This window comes from Rhea americana, unplaced genomic scaffold (assembly GCF_003343005.1).
Source record: "Rhea americana isolate MKP2758 unplaced genomic scaffold, rheAme1 scaffold_645, whole genome shotgun sequence".
Lineage (NCBI taxonomy): Eukaryota > Metazoa > Chordata > Aves > Rheiformes > Rheidae > Rhea > Rhea americana.
Genome location: NW_028186807.1, coordinates 2,391 through 24,109, shown reverse-complemented (window position 1 = coordinate 24,109; position 21,719 = coordinate 2,391). Strand labels below are relative to the sequence as shown.

The window sequence follows — 21,719 nt, the reverse complement described above, 5'->3', positions numbered from 1 at the left end:
AGTGTGCCTGTACCTGAATGCCCCAGAGCTCACAGTTGACTTCAGGCTATCCAGCCGCTTGAGTTTGGCCAGTTTATGACTCCACCTTTCCAGCTCATCGATACGGGTCTCCAGGTTGTCTGTCAGTTTGCACAGCTCCTTCACAGCTCCCACATTCTCCATGAATATTCGTTCCTGCCAGGGAACAGATCTGAACTCTAAGTGAGCCGGCACATAGGGGCACTCCTGCTTCTCATCCTGAGTTCAGCCACTCAGACTGCTATCCCATTCCCTGCCCCCCAGGAGAAGGTTACACAAAAATACCCATCGTTGAGGAGTGGGAGGAACCACACAACATGGCACAGCTAGATCTCTACAGCACTTAGATTGTGAGCACAAGAGATACTCTCTTCAAACTCCACCAAAACAATAAATGTTAGAGCCCACACAGAACTCCCTAAGKCAGCATGTTTCATTTGCCTGCTGGTTCAGTGCGAGGAACAAAGAATTTTAGATGTCATGGATAATTTGCAGTAGCAGGTACGATGTCTCTTTAGAGGCTGAAGAGCTCAGCTAGGGCAAACCACACAACCTGTTGTAACAGGCGTTTTTGCAATTTGCATGATGCAAGAATACTCTGTCCAGTTCTGGTTTGAGGGCTGTCCAACAGCAATAGGCTGGCCATGTGCAGGTGGGATGGAAAACTCAAAAGCTCATGCTCCCAGCTGCTACTAGTTGATGATGTAATTGCAGGGGTCTAGCTTCTCACAAAAGAGAAACAAGGTACTAAGTTCAAGTCCTGGCCATTCCTGCTCTGCGCAGCAAGGACAGAGTGATGCAAGCGAGAGCTGGCAGCTTTGAGAGAACAGCATGGATGACTGCCATGGGAGGCTCAACATCCGGAGCAGCAAGCAGACTGCCATAGGTTAGGGAGAGCTCAGGCTGCAGGTGCTCTGGGTTATCTTGACATAACCTCTTTATCTTATCAAGAAAAGAAAGATTATAAGTAAGAGCCTCCTTACAAGAGGCTTTGCCAACAAGAAGCCCTCCTGAGGGATATGCTGCCAACTTCTACCAACATCAGGCTAGTTCTTTCCTGTTAGTTTCTGCTGTCCACTCAGGTCTGCTCCTGACACCTGAAAGACTGAACAACCAAATCCAAAACTCATACAGGCACCACATTTTCACTCTTCCATTTCCAATTTTATGCTGAGAAAAACAGAAAAGAAACTTTCTCTGCAACCTCCCGACCCAGGTTCAATGGTCTCCCCATCCTCATTGGCCCTCTTTTTCCCTTCAGGCTGCCACTGACCTTGTTCACCACCAGGAAGTTCTCAAGGGTCTTCCCATTAGAAAAGACAAGGTCCCCAGTGTCCTTCACAGCTTCTGGGAGGATCTCTTTTACTTCCTGAGCAATGACACCTGGGTGGAAATGGCATAGTAAGTCACAGCGGTCTAGGCAGGGCTCGTCCTGCTGCAACTCTGTCTCTGCCCATGGTGTTGTTGACAGGACCCCTCTGCGCTAGCAGTGATTCAGACACACTCCTCCACTCATCCTGGCCTCTGCATGGTCATGCAGAGCTCATTGGAGGCTCTATGGCCTGGGTAGCTTATACATCACTGAGGTTTGCCGATGAAGAACAGTGAAACCAGAGGCTGTTGAGCTACAGCTGGTTCTCATATTATCATAGAATCATAGAATTGGTAAGGTTGGAAGGGACCTCTGGAGATCATCTAGTCCAACACCCCTGCTCAAGCAGGGTCACCTACAGCATGTTAGACAGCATCGCATCCACGGTTGCAGGCTTTGAATATCTCCAGAAAAGGAGACTCCACAGCCTCTCTGGGCAACCTGTTCCAGTGCTCCGACACTCTCACAGTGAAGAAATTCCTCCTCACATTCAGGTGGAACTTTCTGTGGTTCAGTTTTTGCCCACTGCCTCTTCTCCTTTTGCATGGGATGACTGAGAAGAGTTTAGCCCCACCCGCTTAACACCCTCCCTTCAGATACTTATACACATTGATAAGATCGCCTCTTAGTCTTTGCTTCTCCAGGCTAAACAGGCCAAGCTCTCGCAGCTGTTCCTCAGAGGGCGGATGCTCCAGCCCTCTGATCATCCTCGTAGCCCTATGCTGGACTCTCTCCACTAGCTCCATGTCTCTCTTGTACTGGGGAGCCCAGAACTGGGCGCACTACTCGAGATGAGGCCTCCCCAGGGCTGAGTAGAGGGGCAGGATCACCTCCCTCGACCTGCTGGCAACACTCTTCCCAATGCAGCCCAGGATACCATTGGCCTTCCTGGCCACAAGGGCACGTTGCTGGCTCATGGTCAATCTGTTGTCCACCAGCACTCCCAGGTCTTTCTGTGCAGAGCTGCTCTCCAGCAGGTCAGCCCCCAGCTTGTACTGGTGCCTACGGTTACTTTTCCCTAGGTGCAGGACTCTGCACTTGCCCTTGTTGAACCTCAGGGGGTTCCCCTCCACCCAACTCTCCAGCCTGTCCAGATCTCTTTGAATGGCAGCACAGCACTCAGGTGCATCAGCCACTCCTCCCAGCTTGGTATCATCAGCAAACTTGCTGAGGATGCACTCCGTCCCCTCATCCAGGTCACTGATGAATAAGTTGAACAGGATGGGACCCAGTACTGAGCCCTGGGGGACGCCACTAGCCACAGGCCTCCAACTAGACTCCACGCCACTGATGACGACCCTCTGAGCTCTGCCTTTCATCCAGTTCTCAATCCACCTCACCGTCCACTCATCTAACCCACACTTCCTGAGCTTATGTAGGAGGATGTTATAGGAGACAGCGTCAAAAGCCTTGCTGAAGTCAAGGTACACAACGTCCACCGCTCTCCCCTCATCTACCCAGCTACTCATTCCATCACAGAAGGCTATAAGATTGGTTACGCAGTATTATGGAAATAGGGGTATTTGCATCACCCTGCTATAGTGCACAGCTGTGTCAAGGCTCCCTCTGTACCCCTGAAAAGAAGTGTAGATTTGAAGGAGCCTTTTCACAGCCCAAGAGAGGGTTTCTGAGCTACTTGAGGCAGATGCCATTTTCTCTCCTACTCATTAAAAAGTAAGCTTCATTAGATGCCTAAACTTGAGATGATGAGAAGCCCCCTCTCTCCTACCCCCATACCACACGTGTCTCTACCACTCTGGTGGATGCTCCAGGGCAAAGCTGGCAGCCATGCAACAGCTGTCAGGCAGGCCAGGGCAGTGGCACTGGGCACTGCAAACAAAATGTCACTGTAGACTGCAAAATGCATGGTGCAGCATTGCAAACATAAGCAGGGTACCACACAGTGGTGCTTCACAGTGTGAGGCACGTGTTCTACCTGTCTCAGAGGTGTTGTCAATGCCTACAGTGGCTGCAAACTCAGGCTTGTAGCTGTAGTGTACTAGCCGCATACGGGAAATCCTCTTCAGCTGCTCTGTGGTGTCCACCTGGGAGAAAATAGACACATGCAATGCATAAATGCAATGCTGTTTCCTAAGCTCCCATAACCCTGACCCCAAGCAGCAAAATGCAGTAGGGTTTATGGTAATGCAACTGGTCCCAAAGGCACGAGGCACTTCATGAGACAGCCCTAAACCCCACCGAGATCAGTCATGTGGACAAACAGCATTTGCACAGGCATTAATCTCCAGTTCTTCTCACTGGACACATTTTTTAGATAGTGAAGCCAGGAGAAGACTACGCCCCATCACACACCCAGGCACAGAACAGAGACAGTTCTCATAAATATGAAACTTCATTGCATCCAGCTTTTCTGTATGGCTACATCCATCTGAAAGGATTTAAGAGTAGAGTAGAGCTGAGTCTTTCACCCAAGCTCTTTCAGGTCTCAGTGTGCTGTTTGATGTATTCAGCCATTTCCAGGTTTGTCACTTCTGCATTTCCTACTTCTGGCTAGCAGTGGAAGAGCCAATATTCCCTAGGACACACTGGACATGCTGTGTTTGGGACAGATACAAACATCTGAACTTTTGAGGTATTCCAATCTGGTCAACAGAGGTAGCTCACACTCACACTGTCTGTGGTGCCTCTTTGGATCCTCAATCATCCTGAGTGTAGCCTGTTTTTTCCAACTCTTACCTCCTGGATGTCTTCTTTCACTCGGATGTCTGAAGGGTGCATCAGTGAACCCATGACCTTAACATTGCCATGGACCACAAGGGCTTCATCAGGGCGGTCTGTGTTAATGCCAACTCGACCATGGTGAAAGACAGTATCAGGGAGCTGTGCCCGCTGCCAGAGCACATCACTGTCACTCTCAAACTGGCCAGGGTTTGAAGCCTGTAGAGAGACAAGAAAATAGAGACTGAAAAGCAGCAGTAACAAAACAAGGGAGAAAAATACTCAGGCACTGCTAGGCAGCAGCATTCTGAGACACAGACTAAGGACTTCAGGAGAGATCCACAGACCAGCCCACTAAGCACTGGCCAGAGGGACTACAGGGCAGGAGGGACCATGGACAACAGATGCACATTAGAGAGCCACAAGCTGCTGTGGTGGCTTGCACAGCCTAGGCACCTCATTTCAGGAAAGCCTCATTCCCATTAGTATGGGGACAAAACCAGTTGGAAAATAAAGCTGGGCATAAGCATAAACACCCTGATGACACAGCTGTGTCCTTGTTTTGCAGAAAGGAACCAGGAATCGGGAAGATCTCAGATGAAACTGGGACTCCACTGGGATCAAGTGCTCGGGATCCTGGCAGAAGTGCCCTCTCTAGCTCTCAGTGCACCTGAATTATGATCCTGTGATGACCTTGAGGTTGATCTGTGTCCCCAGCCTCACAGAAGGGGCAGCAAGAAGTTAGACAGACAGGCATGACAGATACAGCAGAGGAGGAGCATGGCCATGGATGTATGAGACAGAGCTTTGCAGCAGTACAAAGAGGCAGGGCTACGTAGAGCTCCACTGCCAGTCCTAGGAACAGAACCCAGCCTGCCCTTACAACAGAGACAGTCTTGGTATTCATCTGCTGGCCCTGTATAAGCTTCTGTCCTCAGGAACCAAGGCTGTGCCTTTTCTTGTGCCTGCTCTGCTCCTCTCCCTAAAAGAGTAGACCTGGTTCTCTTGAGATGTCTGTTATCTCAGTTTTCAGAGCTGTTCTAATGATCTCAACAACTCCAACCAGAACTGCACAGGCTCATCTCCTAGAGACTGAGAGTTATAGAGTCTGGAGGAAGAGACCATTAAGTAACATGGCTGTTGCTCCTAGGCCCAGAATCCTAGGGTCCTGGCCCACTACTAGAGTTCTCTGCAGGCCTTGCTGTAGCTGTGACCAACTTGGATTGAGACTGAGCAGTCCACGCTGTCTGCAGTTCCCTAAGGTTTTGCACTGAGTATCCTGGAGACTGCATAATTCATCACATAGTTACTTGTCTGCAGACTCTAGGGACCCCATTTGTTCTCTGCTTGTGCTTTATCCCCACACCAGCCCTTTGCTACAAGAAATGGACAAGCACTTAAAAGGGTGCAGGGCAGACACAGTCCATCACAGCTTCACAGCCTGTCCTGCAGAAGCCACGGACTCCTGTCTTCAGGTCCCAAGACTGAGAACTCTCTCAACAGAGCGCTGGGAGAGTCTAGGGATAGCATCTTTATTTCCCTGCTCTTGTGCATTCACATTTGAGCACAGCTGTCTTAGTACTTGCACAAGGGTGTGGCTCTCAGAAGGCATGCTGGTCTTCCCTGTGCCTAGAGGCTTGTCTCTGTTGCAGAATCCCAACAACACTGGTCCCACAATCCTCCAAACAGATCTACCTTGGACATCTGTTCAAACTTGGGAGAATGGATTGCATTCCTTGTTCATTTCTCCCTGCAACAGATTCTTGCATGCTTTGAGACTCCTCAGACTGGAGCACATGAGTTCAGCAGGTATGGAAAGACTGGAGTAAAAATGTAGGCCCAGACAAGCATAGCTACAGGCAAGGCAGTGATGCTTTGGAGAAGGCAGGCAAGGACTGGGAGGGAAAAGCACTGAAAAGCCAGAGAAAGGTAGGAGGATTGCGCAGGCAGTCCAGCAAAGGACTGTGGAACACTCTAGAAGCTGAGAGAGGAGAAAGGGATCTTAAAAGTCAGGTAGAGACAAACAAATGACTTACTCTGACGATGATGCGTTCGGAGATGTGAGCTGCAAGCGTGTAGTTCTGGTTCTGGGCATGCGCCTGCAGAGCTACCACAAGCATGAAATACCTGACAAGAGGGAAGACAAGTCAGGATGACATTCCTCTGGCAGGGGCAATACACTGGGAACTGCTTGAGCCTAGCTCATCTCTGGAGGCTGCAAGCCTGCCTTCTTGGCAGGTTTGGCATGTCACCTTCCCTTATGCTGTGAGGCACACCCACTGTCCCCAAGACCTCATACAGTGGGGGAGGCTCTTCTTGGGGGCACAGGAGACACCATCGTTCCTTCACACAGACAAGGATGGTCAGTTCATTACCCTGACCTCTTGATTCCAGCCACAGTCTCCAAGCTAGGGGATGGAACATCCACAGGCCCTCACTGCCATGAACAGCCTGGAGAAGGCCTCTCCACAGCTTCCTCTCCACTCCTCACCTCTGGTCCGGGTTGGGTTTGCCTTTCTTCCGCATGTTGTTGGCTGTGGTCTCACTGAAGTGTAGCCGCCCCACAGTGACCTTAGTGACCTGCTCTGGAGGCAGGTTGACCCTGGGGAAGGGAAAACAGACCCAAGTGAGGACACTGGTAGAGAGGAGCATCCTCAGAAAATGGCTGTCTCCTGGCCTGTTCTGCCATGGCAGGCCTATGAACTAGGCAAAGGCTCAGGTAGTGCAGGGTGGAGTACGGAATACAAAGAGAAGAAAAGTTTGCTGTAGGAGACAGAGGAGAAAAATGGAGGGTGTTATACCCTCAGTACTATTCTGAGGACTCCAGTTCATCCCCCTTCCCCACCCTCTTTCTTATTCTCCAAAAGCAATTCCCTCATTTGAACATATCAGTGGTGATACTCACGTGACAGGGTTGAAGGGCCGTTTGCTGCGATCAGACTGTGACTGTTCTATGTTGATTGACTGGTTCAAGGCCTCTAGCTGGAGAGAAAGATCCAATCATGTGACAAAGTGGAAAATTGAGACTTCCTGCATCCCAGTTCCTTTTCCCAGGCTCTACATATGCCAAGTGTTTGCCTATGCCCTCCTATGACCTCGTACAACTAACTTACAACACATAACTTCAGTGTGATTACTATTCAAGCACAAGTGCCTCCCTTGGCAGGGGATAGGCTGAAAGTGAAAAGAGACAGGATTTTCTCAAGGTGCCCATGCCCATATTGCTCTGCAGTCAGTGGAGATTGACAGGCAGCCCTGAAGATACCCAGTCCATCTACACCCAGTCCTGGGATACAGGACTGGGCCCTTCTCCAAACTACATCAAACCCAGTGCTCAGAAAATGCCATGTTTCCCTTGCTCCCTTCTCTAGTCCTCTTCTGCAGCTATAAATCATCTGAAGAGAGAGGCTGGAGCTCTCTGCATAGCTCAGGCCAAATGGCCTCTTCCAGGTACTGTCCTGGATATAGATATACCCAGGTATAAGCCCAGCCTAATTCCCTAACAAGCACTTTTTGTTGCCTGTGCCTCTTAGCTGCAAAGATAGTGGCTTTGCTCACTCCCATCTTGTCTTCAGAAGCCAGAAGCCAGGCTTCAGTCAGCTAGCAGTGAAGTGGTGTGAAGACAACCATGGGGCCCTGGGACAGTACAGGCCCTCATCTGCTGACCCAGCAGACCCAGCAAGCATGACTACTGTCCAACCGTGAGCCTCACAAAAAGCGCAGTCAAGAGATATGCCTTGTTCTGACCTTCAGCACTCTCCTGTGCATAACCCTGCAACTTAGTGTGTGAAAGACATGGTGTTGTCTGATCCCAGCCATCTGTCATGCACCCCGTCTCCCTGCTGCAACCTTAGCTCCTGCTTGCCTTCACTCCATGCAGCTTCAGGTAGAAGCACTCTAAGGGTTTCAGGCCCTCGGGAGTCTTCACATACTTGGGATCTCCAAGCATGCCAATGTAGACTGTGACCTGGAAATGATTCTTCTTCTGGCACACAAAGGCGTCGTCACCCACTGAGAAGTTGAACCCCTTGTCGGCATCTACACGGTATGTGAGCATAGGGCTGTGGAAAAGGCAGCAGGCATTAGACCAAAGCCCTGTGCACAACCCTACAGTTTTATGTTAGGGGTGGGGAGGATGAGCCACACCCCCAGAAACAGCTGCAGGCCCTGTCTGAGCAAGGGGTCCATATGGCATGGTACATGGCCATGTGCCATGATGCAGAGGAACATGAATCACACCATCTCCATTACCAGGAGGTGTGAAGGGCAGGGGGGCAGATGACTTCCATGTCCAGCCACACACGAACAGCAACTGTGGCACAAACAGTCCCACCTTACCACAGACAGTGAAGGCCACCTCTACTCACACATACAGCCACAGAACTTTCCTGAGACACAGCAAGCACCCAGGAGGAGAATGAGGTTGCACTGAGGCAAAAGACGCAGTGTTGTTTAGCCCATTCATTCATTCATTAGCTCTTCAGAGAACCAGCATATGCTGCACAGGTCATGCAAGCAGTCCATTCTGGGCTATATTGATGCTGCTCTAAAGTGCCTCCCTGGCTGAGTGGCACAGGGAGGCACTGCCTGATGTGAACACATCTTGCCTAAGCCCTCACAACAAAGCCATCTTGCTGTATGGGGATGAGAATCCAGAGAAGTCCCATATTCCCTTGAAATCGCAAGTATTGTTTTAGGAGGATTTTCAACTGCAAAGAAACACAGTTCCTGTGATGAGGATTTGATAAGGATGCAGGGGCAAATACCCCTCTACTATAAAAGGAGCTACAGGACCCTCAAAACCATTAGCCACAACACGCTATCATCTCTTTTCTGAGGTGCACTAAAAAGTGCAGATCCTTAGCCTTCACTCAATACATGCTGGAGATAACAGAGCTCCAAATGCTGCAGTGGTCAGTGCCAGCTTGCCCAAGGCCTCTATCAAACTCTGACTGCTGACTGCTGGAAGAAGCATCTCAGGCCAACCAAGGAGGACTCCCACACCTCTGCTTGCTTCATCTGTCATGTTACCTAAGTCACCTATGCTGGCCCTACTACCAGGCAGTACTCATCTGTGCAGTGGATTCCTGGGGAAATCAGAACCACCTGCTCTGGCTGCTGTTAATAGCTTCCAGCTCCCACCTTGCCATGGCTAAAGGAGGAGGGAAACCCTGACTGCTTTGAAGAAACACATACCAGCTGGGAAGGTTTAATCCACATCTCCTTAATGGGTTGGTTACCATGGGAACAAAGGAACTATGTGGCCTTTGCAGCAAGTCCCCTTTCTCTCACAAACCAAAAATCCAGTCTCAGGGTTGGTGGGCCCCTGGTACATGCTGCCTGTCTGACACATGCGGGTGAGGGAGGTGCCTCTCATCTAGGCTGCCCATCAAGAATTTCTAGCAGAACACTCAAACCCCACCTTTTTTTTTTTTTTTTTTTTTTTTTTTTTTTTTTTTTTTTTTTTTTTTTTTTTTTTTTTTTTTTTTGCCATTCCTTCATTTAAAAGAATCTGCATGAGGTAAAAGGGAGGCATGTGAGGCAGCCTTGCCTCTTACCTCAGGCTTAAAAGTTATTGAGCGCTCTTCCACAGAGAAAAATTACCCCCAATTGCCACCATGAGTTCTTTATAGAGCTAACCACAAGAATGGACAGATAATGCCCAGTGAGTACAGCAATGGAAAGGGACGGCAAACAGATTGACAGCTACGGATGAGACCAAAGTCATCAGACTAGCAATCTCAGTAGTCTCTAGGGAGCAGAAGATATGGAAAGGTCAGTCTCTCACTTATCTCCTTCCCCCCTCCCCACTGTCCCTGGGCTGACTGTCTCCTTTCCTCTGGGATGAAATGCTATTCTAACCTCTCCCCACCCCTGTACATACACACCCACTCAAGCAATCAGACTAGAGCAGGATGAGAGAAACAAGTATGAGGAATTTCTCAAGAGCTAGATGTATGCCAGGATAAGTGCTTCACCATGGTCACCTAGTGCTAAGAGCAGTCCTTCAGTGTGCTGGCACACAGGATACAGATCATCTGCTCAAGACATTGTGTCCAGAATCTGGTGAATTGGTCTCACTGGGGCATTCGTGCTGCATGGACAGCACCCAGACTAAAGAGTGCAAGGAGCTGAGGTCAAGATAGATAAAGTCTAGCTCAAGGTGATACTGAGAGTCCAGCTTTAACTGGACCCCAATCCTGAACTCTAACACAGCAATACAATGTTCTGGGACCCACAGATCTTCTCACAAGGCCAGCTACAGTCTATTCCATCCAGCACTGCTGCAGGGCTGGTTCCTCCCCATCTATGTCACTTACTCCCGCAGAGCTACCATGACCAGTCACATCACCTCACACTATGTTCCTGGGCATGATCCCTCTGGGACTCCCCAGGTAGGAAGGGGTTAACATTGGATGAAATCTATGGGGTATTTCCAGGCTGCCATGAATAATGCCTGGGCAGCTCTGTAAGTAACTACTTATTTTTTGCACTTGAGGGACCTGGGCTGCCTGTGATGAACCCTGAACACAAACCAGATGGTGGAAGCAGAGCACTACCTTAGCCTAGAAGTATGACAGGAATTCCTCTCTGCTCTTGCCTTCCTCACAGCTTCAGCCTCAAATTCTCTGGCTGGTTCTTTTCACCAGGGAACCATAGCCAATGCTGGTCTGACCAACTCCCGCCACTGGGGCAGCCATTTCTCAGTGAGCAGCAGAAATCCCAGGAAGCAGCCTGTTCCTGTACCCTCTCTTGCTCTGTTGTTTGGTCCTTCTCTTCCTGCTCGCTGGTTCCTTGCTCCTTCATGCAGTTCAAGCTGACAACCTCCCTGAGGCTTGTGTCTCTGGAAGTACTACCCTCACCAAGAGCATAAATGTCTATTCCCTCTCACCACTCACTACACAAACACAGCAGCCTCTTCCCAACCCATGTGGTCATGGCACCCCCCAGCAGATGTGAGAGCCCTTCCCAAATCCTTTCACCACCACTTGCTCTGCTGAGATGCCACAGGTTCTGAGTTCCCAAAATCCCTGATCATTAACAACTCACTCCTCTGATTTTTTTTAAATAGAAAATGCAGAGGAGGGGGAAGGATTGACCAAATGAGCAATGCTTCCAAACTGTGCTCTGGTTAACATCCACTCAAACTGATGGCTGCTAAACATGTGCTGAGAGAGCAGATACTCAGGTTCCCCTTCCTCTGTCTTCCAGAAATGCCTTATCCCTCCAGACTATTGTTCTCAGAAGTCCCCTTCCCCTGCATTCCTGAAGTACAGAGCTTTATAATTGGCAGTGACTCATTGCAGCCCTCACAGTGGGATCCCTGCCCATCCAGGGTGGGTAGGGAAACTCCTCAGCATAGATCTGAGGCAAGAACTAGCCTCCCAATACAAAAGAGGAGAGGGAACTACCCAGCCTTTTGCCTTCAGCCTGCCACCTCTACCTGAGCCAATTAACTGCACTCAGAGATTGCATCCCACTCCAAATTGTCTGCAGGCCAGGATATCCACTGAATCATTTATTCTGGTGCTTGCTTACTCTCACATTCTAAGTGTCACTTGGAAGCAACAGAGCCACTTCTCCATTGCTGTGCTGTGGGGACATCACTACCCCAGCATTGTAAGGACTCAGGTGACACTTCTAAAAACATCCTCTACTTCATCTCAGCCCAGTCCTTTAGAGTTACTGCCACCCAGCCTCTCTTCCCTGCCCCAGATACTAGTTTTCAAGCAGGCAGGCTGGGCATTGTATCCCTCTTGAGATATTGTCTCTGGGTGGATGCTGCAAATGTAGCATTAACAGAAGGGGCAGCAGGTGACACTGAATCAGAATTGGTTACTGGGATTAGGAATGATGCTAGCTGTTGACTGGCCTCTACTGAGCAGTCAACAGTTTGGCAGCAGCCAGAGCAATGCTGGCTTCTTCCAGTGAGAGTGCAATGGCCGGAGAGCAAACTGCCAGGAATAAAAGGTCTGGGGTCAAATGGATTATTTTAGCCAAAAGGTCTCTACCAACAAAAGCAGATTAACTCAGGACTTAGAAGAGGAGAGATTTCTCCTATTGCCAGGCCAGAGTGAAAGGTTACAAACTCCCCACTGGCAGTGTCTAGCATCAAGACTTAGAGGAGCCACAAGATAGCAGGGAGAATCAAACATCCTCATCCTCCATATTAAGGTGCAGAGCAAAAGTAAAGGCACTGCAGAGAGGAACATCTCTGTGACAAAAAAGGTATTTGCATTTGTGGCTGAGAACCAGGATTGTCAGAAGGATCCTCACATGCCATCAACTGCTTCCTCTCTGGAAAAAGATCTCTTCCATCTTTCCCTTATTTCCCTCCTTCTTTCTAGATCCCCCAATATCTCATCCATTCCTGTGATATAATGCCTGGAGACCCCCTAATTCAAGGGCCATTCACTAATTTCATTCAGTCTCCACTTTGTTTCTCTTCCAGTATACAAATGCCAGCAGAAGGATTGGAACCTACTCTTGAGCAGCACCAGCATGCTACCTCATCCAGTCTGTGTTAGACTGACACAACCACACCAGCTTGTCCAAGGCTCAGCACCCGTCCATCTTCAGATGCCTGAGACACACTCACTGCATGAGATATCAAGACTTCAGTGGTCAATCAGCAAGGGGTTTGCCAAGCCTACTGTACCTCTAGGTGCAAGCTGGCCAGCTGGGATTTGCCCAGGACACTATGTGTCATCTAACCTGAAAGCCCTTCCAGAAGGATTGATTAATGTCACACTGGACTCTGTCTCTTTGCTGAGATCCAAGTTCTGCAGTAAGGACAGGTTTGGTGCTGTATTCAAGGATATTTATTCCAATCAAGGAGTGCAAACATGAAAGCTCTGGTTCAGCCTGAAGGCCTAAGCTGTGGCTCGCTTCAGAATAGGAGACATAGGAAGTACCAGTGTGCTTGATGGGAAGGGGACTACACTAGCCCAGTTCCCTGGGCAACAGCACAGAGGCTCTAGCCTCAGGATGGAAATGTTTCCATTCAGCTCTGCTCTACTCCTCACCAGCTGCCTTACTTCAAACTGTAAACAAATGGAGAGAGGGAGGAAGGAGCCTGCTGAGATTTATCAGAGTATGCTGTCAGAGATATGAATTACTCCTGTTCCCAGGAGTAAATTAGTGAACTACCTTGTTCCAGACCTCTTCAGCACTATTGCTGGAAATCAACTAACCCTTTTGAAGTGAGTCTGAGACCACAAAACTAGTGCAAAAGGCTAGGAAGAAATATATTATCAATAAAACTAATCCAGAGACTTTGGTTTCTTAAACTAACAGATTCCTCAGCCCACATAAGCAAAGCCTGAGACCAAGACAAAGATTTCCAGGCACCTCAATTCAAATTCATACAGCACTCCCCTTCCTCCCTTTCCTCCATTTTCGGGAAGCCTGGTCATGCACAATAGGTGACACCTCCTCTGTTTGTGCAGGAGAATCAGACCGCAGCACCTTCAGTAATGCCACAACGGCTGCAGTGAGGCACTCTGGCCTGGTTGTGACAGAAACACTGTTTATTTAAGCGGAAGAGAGAAGTTCTGCTTCTCGTGCCACAGTGAGAGCAGTGGGGCTGTGCGGAATGGCAGATCTGAGTGGCAGATCAGATCTGTGCTGTGCTCAGATTAGGAGGTAGTTCTGAGGAGGGCCAGGAGGACTTGCTCATCCTGCCCAGAGGCAAATGACTCAACTTCTAAGTGAGACAGGAATACACCAGACTCTGTATCAGAGATGGGCAGTATGGCTTTCTAGGGAGAGTGCTCACAGCAGCTATGAGCACTGGACTGAACTGGACCGGACCCCAGCTCTGCATCAGAAGTATTCTGACAATAAAAGGGAGAAATATTACTGACCACTGGGGAGCTAGCTCTCCTTCTTCCTGATAGCCCTGTGTCAGCACTCAGTGGGAGATGTAAGAACTAAAGCCTTCTCTTTGTGTATGCCATTTTTCAGATACATCCCTCCTTAATCTAGCTTGTTTCTAGGAAGACTCTGTCAAAACTAAACACTTCTAGTTCACAGCATGTGGGCCCTGTTCCCCTCTGCTTCTCCTGGGTAAGTGGGTGTGTAGCTAAGGCAGCAATGATCAGCATTTAGCCATGACTTTCCAGACTACCATCTTCACTGAGAGCAGCACAAGTGGAAACCAGTGCAAGAAAAGGTTCCTCAAATCCCAACACCAGCCAATACCAATTTGAGCACATTTAGTTCTTTAGAAAGCCTCTTTGCAAGAAACTGGAAACAAAAGCCAGAGTTTAAGGAAGAGGTGGTCTCACCTTCCTAGTAGCCTCAGCTGGCTTTCTCATATGTGGAAGGATAAGCCACTGGAAGGGGAAGGCAAATAGCTGTCAGTAGATCCACAGGTGCTGCTGGTGAACCTGTTCAGCTATACCCACAGGATTCAGCTCTTTGCATATTCTGACTACAAAATGTACCTTAGGACAAGGAGGATTCTGTGAGCTCTGTACATGTCCTGCTCATCCTTAGCCAAAGAGTTTGGGAATCACATAACCTTTATCTGTTCCCAGGGGACATCTCTTCACAGTTTGTTTCAAGTACCCTCTTCTGTTGCTGAGCAGATCAGACAGCCAGTAGGCAAAGTCCTGTCAAAAATCTGGCAAGAGCCCAGCAACTTGAGTTTCCCGTCAAAAAATAGTATAATGAGACAAGATGGTACTACTGGTTGACACGTACAGATTCTAGGATCACAAAGAAACTCTTCCACCCAGGTCTCACCACATTTCAGTATTTCCCTGCAAGATGTTCACAGCAGAAAGACCAATATTCATCTGTATGTCAAATCTGGAAAAATCTTCTCAGCTGATGGATCTCCAAACATGACAGACTTTGAGACACTTTTGTCCTGCTCTTGGCAGAAAGAGTGCTAGGGGACCCAATTTTGTGTGTGCAAGAGAAGAAGCATGGGAAATGATTTAATTGTATTTTTTGCCCTGTAGGAGCACAGGCAACAGACTGGAAAATTCTGTATAAGTTCAAAAATATATTAATAAAATAGTGTCCACTAGCCCAATAGAAAGTGTCATGTCTAGACACAGGAGCAGAACTGGGTTTCTCCTGTGCAGTAGTAACCACTGGACTGGCTTTCTTGAGGCAGAATGGGAGGCAGAGTGAGCATTATGATCCTGAGAAATCCCTTCCAGGGAGGCTGTGAGCAGTTACACCTTTCCACGGAACACTGACTTTTGGTAGGAGGATACAGCCTTGAGATTCATCCCAGGCATTCCCTAGTTTCCAGCAGAAAACAGACCAGAAATAGCTGTTACTTGTTTTAAGATTTCAGAAGAACCTAAATTGTTGATCTCGTGGATCTTAAAGAGATATTTGCTGCTCATTTGCGGAATATATCTGGAAGGTAAAAAGGAAGAAGTAGTCTCATAGCTGCTAATACATGAATTCTGTAGATAGATCTGAAGAATGTCAATACAGAAGAAACATGGGAAAGTAGACCTTCTGGAGTTTCTCACAGATTTGTTCTGGTGCAGTGCTGTTCTAGGAGAACAGTCTAAGTGATTTTCCATTTAGAAAGAGATGTATGTACAGCTTGTACAGGCTCTCCTAGAGCTACCTTACTGCTAGCCCCCTGCAAAGGAGGAAGAATCCACTGAGGGGGACCCATGCACCAGGACAGGCTGGCATCTGACCTGCTGGAAAGCAGATCTGAGCAGAAGGATCTGGGAGTCCTGGTGGACAACAAGGTGACCATGAGCCAGCAATGTGCCTTTGTGACCAAGAAGGCCAACAGTATCTTGGGGTGCATTAGGAAGAGTGTTGCCAGCAGGTTGAGGGAGATAATCGTCCCCCTCTACTCAGCCCTTGTGAGGCCACATCTGGAATACTGTGCCCAATTCTTGGCTCCTTAGTACAAAAGAGATATGGCACTACTGAAGAGAGTCCAGCGTAGGACTACAAAGATGATGAGGGGACTGGAGCGTCTCTCTTACAAGGAAAGACTGTGAGAGATGGGCCTCTTTAGCTGAGAGGGGATCTTATCAATGTGTAAAAGTATCTGAAGGGAGGGTGTCAAGAGGATGGAGCCAGACTTTTCAGTGGTGCCCAGCAACAGGACGAGAGGCAATGGGCACAAACTGAAACACGAGAAGTTCCATCTGAACATGAGGAAAAACTTCTTTACTGTGAGGGTGACAGAACACTGGAACAGGCTGCTCAGAGCGGTTGTGGAGTCTCCTCTGGAGATATTCGAAACCCGCCTGGGCATAGATCTTGTGCAACATGTTTGGGGTGACCTTTCCTGAGCAGGGGTCTTGGACTAGATGATCTCCAGAGGTCCCTTCCAATCTCAACCATTCTGTGATTCTATGATAACAAAAAATTGTCCGTCAGCTCTTGACTGTAACCCTTAATTCTAGTCAAGTCTACAACTATATCAATTACACAACTGAATGATGACCTAAATGCTGGAAAAGCGAGTTTACCTGGGCTTTCACACTAAATCCTAAAAGCAGATATTAGCAAGTAGACATAGATCCAAAGAAAATGGCAGTGGGGGGCTAGGTTTGTGGGATTTTGAAGCTATGACTTACAGTACTCCAGCAGCTTTTCTATGTCTAGTAAAATATATAGACTACCAGCACTGCTTATTTTACACTGTGGTATAGGAACTGTAACATCTGGCAAATGATCCGTGACAAGTTGAAATCTGCCAATAAGAAACTGAGCCAGGGAGCTGTGACATGTTTTAAATGAGAGAGCATTTACCCAGGACATGTAAAAAGTAAGATGGAAGAAAAAGGGGAATTCATTACATCAAAGAGAAAAGCAAGGCCATGCAAAAGGTCTGCTCCTACTCTTACTACTAAAGGTAAACTTACACTTCTGCCATATGGTGAAAGCACTGTTGAGATTGAAAACAGAAGAGAGGCCACTTCAGGCACTGAGAGACTGTGATCAAGCATTGCTTGAGTTTGAAAAGGGTTTTGCTTCTCTCTTGACTCCTCTACCTTCCAGAGTCCCTTTGACTTTGGGCAAAAATACTAATGGTCACAGCCAAAGGCAGTACTGATGCAAAAAGGTAAGAGTCTAGGAGGAGCATGGTTAGCAGCAAAAATTGATGGACAAAAAAAAAAAAAGAAGAAAAGAAAAAGAAAAAAGAAAAAAGAAAAAAAGATGGACTGAGAGAACAATGGCACTGACTGAAAGGACCTCCTAATGACAGCGCCATCCAGTGTTTTCTGCACTCAAATATGAGGAGTCCTAGTCAAAGCAGGCCACATGTTCCCGTAAGAGCTCTTCACACTCAGTAATTCTGAGAGGCACCTTGCTAGGTAGAAAAACTGCAGATTCATAACTTCCCAATGATGCCCAGGCCCTGGTTCAGACTCAAACAACAGAGATGACATGTCCAGACAGTACTCCAGGGAGGGGGGAATGAGGGACTCAAATGCAAACACTACTTTATGCAGGAAAGCAGGAACAAGGAAACAGTGATTCCCGTGTGTGCACACTCAGGGAGAGATGGCCAGGTCCCCCCTTCCCACAAAAGCAAATTGATCATGGAGAACAGAGGCAGGGCTACAAGACTGGACTTTGGAGCTACTCGGAAGTTCCCAGAAGTAGCCCTCATATCAATTCAACACGTAATGGGAAAATAGTTTGGCAAATGGAGCCCATTGGGAAGGTGCCAAGCCATAATATGCTAAGAAAAAACTTTCAGGCCACAGAGAAAACACGAGTTTGAAATAAAGTTTTCCAGAGGAGACGCTTCAGCAGACTACTAAATACCCTGAAAAGGAGGATTTAAGGTTATATGATGGATTTAAAACATCCAGATGGAGAGAGACCTTCATAAATTTTTACAAGGTGAAATACAGTGCAGATGTAGAAAGCAGTGAAGTAAACCATCGGTGGAAGATAGAGGAGCGATAGCAGGGTAGCATGGAGTTTGTTGCTGTTCGTGAAGGAAACAGCCTATTGTTCCAGGTAAGGACTGCAGAAATTGCACACTGTCATGTCATTCACTTCCCCTCTTCTCCTTTGCCCTGCCAGGGACAGGTCAGTAAGAGTGTTGTTATTCCACCTGAAGGTGGAAGATGCTGAGATAGGGAACAACAATCAGTATAACAGCTATCCCTCACTAACACAGCTGTAAGGATCTAAGTTCCTTTATGGTAATACTTCAGTAAAACAGATGTAACTATGACAAAAAAAATATCCCCTCTTTTGCTGTAGTCAGGGAAACAGCTACACACATAGCCTTTGCAAATGACAGGATGTCATCAAAGTAAATCAGCCATCAGCCACTTTTGCTCCGCAGGGGAATAACCTACAATACGCCCAAGTCACCACCAGCTGTAACAGCAGACACAGTTAAAGATGATACAGGGACTACCGCTGGGCTGACCGGGAGATCCCTGAACAGGAGGCTTGGGCCTTGCAATGGCAGCTTCCCTACATGTCACAGATCCTTTTCTGCCTCCAAGACTGGTCAGCTGTCCTTAGCTTCTTAGAACACCATCTAGGCAAGTTATGATAATAACTGTGGTTTTTGTATGGCAAACAGAGCATCCTCCTCCTCCACGCCTCACAGGAGGGCCCATGTTAGATACTGGCTGTGTAGAAACATGAGGAGAGGAAACAGCAGTGTTTACTCGGCAAGCGGTTCCTGGAAGCCAGCCTGCTGCTTGCCAGTTCTCTGTCACCTCTGAGGAATGCAGGGAGGATTCAGAGTGGTTTCTTCCTGAGCACTCATCTTTCCCCTAACGGGTTGCGTCCATGCACTGCCTTCATCCTCCCTCTGCCCCAGCCTTTCCTTCCAACTCTCAGTCCAGCTCAGACCCTGCCAACCCACCCTCCCACTTTTGCCTTGCCCTTCACTGCAGCTTCTTGCCACTCAGCTTTTCTCTCTGCTTCCCCGTGTGCTTCAGCCACCCCAGCTTTCCTCCCCACCCACTATCTTTGCCTCTCTGCCACTTCCCTGACCCTCCCAGCTTCCCTAGTTTCACCTAGCACTCTTCCTCTCTCCCTCTTGCTTTCTTTCTCTCCTTTTTTCCTCTTCTACCCATCAGCCATTCCCATTCCTCATCAGGCTCCTTTCTAGACTGCTCCCAGGCTATGCTGAAGTGGCTCTGGACTACCCCTCACAGCCACCCATGCCATACATTGTCTGGTGAATCCTAAAATCCATTTTAAAATCCATGACTTGGGTCAGCCTGGGCAGGAGAAAAGGGTCCTGCTAGTGCAAACCATCCTCAGGCAAGGCTCTGTTTGCCAGAAAAAGACACCTATTAAGCATAGCAGATCAAGGTCTGAGTGGCATTTAGAAGAGCTTCCACCAAAGCTTCCAAATTGCTTTCCACTGCCTTGACCTACACAGACAACCCCATTTCTTAATCCTTCACCAGCCTTTCAGAAGTGTAGAGAAGTAACTTTCCCAAGAGCAAAGTTAAAGGAGGAAGAGCATCTCCATCACAGTGTAGGCAAGCAAAGATACTCAGGTGCTAGGAGAGGACAAAGGGGAGCCCAAGATGACCTTTGCCCCATCCTGTGAGTGGCTCGCTGCAAACCTAGCCCCTTGCCACTGATGACAAAAGAAGGTGAATCTGACTTTCTCCAAAGGTGAATGAATTACTCACAGTTCTTTGTAGTTGGCATCATACAGAGTTGCCCACTTGTTTTGCTGATGTGGCTGCCACTTTATAGACTGGTAGTTGGGATCCAGGTAGGAGCCATTCAAGCTGTCATTATCTTGAATTAGGCCTGTGGCGAGATGGAAATATGCACTTAAATCACTCCAACAAGGCATATAGGTGGGCAAGAGCACAAGGAAGCTACTGGCAGTGCCCACATGGCCAGCCTGAAGCCTGCCTCCTGACTGCCAGGGTACCACTGTGAGCACTAGATCTAGGCCAGGAGAAGTACAACATCATGCTCTCCTGGTGGCCCAGCTGGCGTAAGCATTGCTGGCTGGCACCCTGTGGTGCCCATCTGCCCTCCTCCCAGGCACCCTGGCCCAGCAAGGCATCTGGATTGGCCACAGAGGTTTGCATGCATGGGGGGGGGAAGAGAGGGGCAAAAACCACATACCTGGTGAAAGCGCCCCCGGCTGGTGCCAGGGAGGCGTTTGGACTCTGTCAGGGTTGAGTGGCACGGACCCCATACCTGGCTCCTGCTTTATTAGCCCGTTGAGCATCTGTGCATTGAGGGTGTTGGGGGGTGACTCGGAGTGTTTCCTCTTCTTGGTGGGGTGCATTGGGAGGCTAGAGAGACCAACAGAAAAGCAAAGACTGAGCTAGCAAAAGAATGAGCTGATGCCAAAGCACAGCAAGGCAGGGGAATAGAGGGGGAAGTTGTAATATGCCTATTGCAAGTGACCAGGAAAAGTCTGGGATCTCACATAAAAAAACAGAACTTCTATTTAGGGTGCCACAGGCTCTTTCAGAGCACCACCTTCTCCCACCAGCCTCTGCCCACCTACTCTGTGACTGCCAAACATGGTGCCATTTGTGTCAGCATACTGAGCCATATCTTTGCTTTCCTCCTGTCTATCCCCATCGTTCAATTCCAAGCTATGCACTGCTATCCCTGCCCCACACTGTGTCATCTCATCTCCACCTTGATGTGTCCTAAGCTTGTTTGCACAGAAAGAGGGCACGTTCCCTAACCAGTAACTTTGCTCATACGCTCTGCAAGCCTCAAGCTCCCATTGCCCCTCATTCCCACTGCTCCAAATCATGCAAATAACTCTGAGGGGACCCAGTGCTCTAAGGTCTTACTCTGCTCCATGTTGCTGGAGTAGCTGGTGCAGCATCTGTGACTGCTGGGCATGGTGGAGGTCACCTGGCGACATGCCCTGCCCAATGCCGTATGGTGGCATCAGTGGCTCAGCCTTCATGTACATGTCCCGCTGCAGAGTCGGGTAATGAGTGTTGAGCTGCTGCTGGTGAGGGTGAGGTGGGGGAGGACCCTGGAGGTGGGGAGGTGGAGGAGGTGGAGGAGGGTGCTCCAGGCGGGAAGGGGGAGTCATGTGGCACATATTCTCAGGGGTCATGGTCCGAAGAAGGTGGGGATCTAGAGAGAGAGAAAGAATGAATGATGGTTCTGTTAGACCAACAGGTAGGACAATGCTCTGCATGTCCTAAGCCCAGGTCCAGCACAGACATAACCCTTACTCCCAATCTACCACTGGAAATTTCTTTCAAGCATTCCTCTCTCCCCCGAACTGTTCCAGTATTGGTTAGCTTCATGAATCCATACCTACTTGCCTATTCTGGCTAGCCTCAGCAAGGCTGTGCCCCTTCAGCCACTTTATCTTCCTTGCAATGGCCACCTTGCTCTGAGCTGACTTCTCCTCCTAGGTTATTCAACAGCCCCAGCATCTCATATGGACCTCCAGGGATTCCCAGCAAGGAAACTGTAACTATCCTTTATCACATCATCAGTATCACAGGACTTCACCACAAACCATTCATCAGCAAAAGGGCTGAGGGACCCGGAAGGAGAAAACACTCCAGTCAGGCTCCCAAAGAACAGAATCACAGAATGKTTGAGCTTAGGAGAGACCTTTGAAGATCATCTAGTCCACCCCTGCCTTGCTCAAGCCGGGCCACCTAAAGCACGTTGCACAGGGTTGTGTCCAGACAGCTTTTGAATGTCTCCAAGG

At 48.7% G+C, this 21,719-nt stretch overlaps 1 protein-coding gene across 2 annotated transcripts in view; it reads right to left on the bottom strand.

Moving 5' to 3' along the window:
- Nucleotides 1-21,122, bottom strand: part of MYRF (myelin regulatory factor) — a 35,306-nt gene extending 14,184 nt beyond the window's left edge. For both annotated transcript variants that reach the window (XM_085320622.1, XM_085320623.1), the window contains exons 1-11: nucleotides 20,833-21,122; nucleotides 20,144-20,316; nucleotides 19,693-19,816; nucleotides 7,935-8,130; nucleotides 6,975-7,051; nucleotides 6,561-6,671; nucleotides 6,106-6,196; nucleotides 4,088-4,288; nucleotides 3,327-3,435; nucleotides 1,292-1,401; nucleotides 14-174 (exon numbers count right to left, since the gene is read on the bottom strand). In XM_085320622.1, coding sequence (XP_085176748.1) covers nucleotides 14-174; nucleotides 1,292-1,401; nucleotides 3,327-3,435; nucleotides 4,088-4,288; nucleotides 6,106-6,196; nucleotides 6,561-6,671; nucleotides 6,975-7,051; nucleotides 7,935-8,130; nucleotides 19,693-19,816; nucleotides 20,144-20,316; nucleotides 20,833-21,107 — 1,628 coding nt within the window. In that variant the 5' untranslated portion in view covers nucleotides 21,108-21,122. The remainder of the gene's footprint in view (nucleotides 1-13; nucleotides 175-1,291; nucleotides 1,402-3,326; nucleotides 3,436-4,087; nucleotides 4,289-6,105; nucleotides 6,197-6,560; nucleotides 6,672-6,974; nucleotides 7,052-7,934; nucleotides 8,131-19,692; nucleotides 19,817-20,143; nucleotides 20,317-20,832) is intronic.
- Nucleotides 21,123-21,719: the final 597 nt, after the last annotated feature.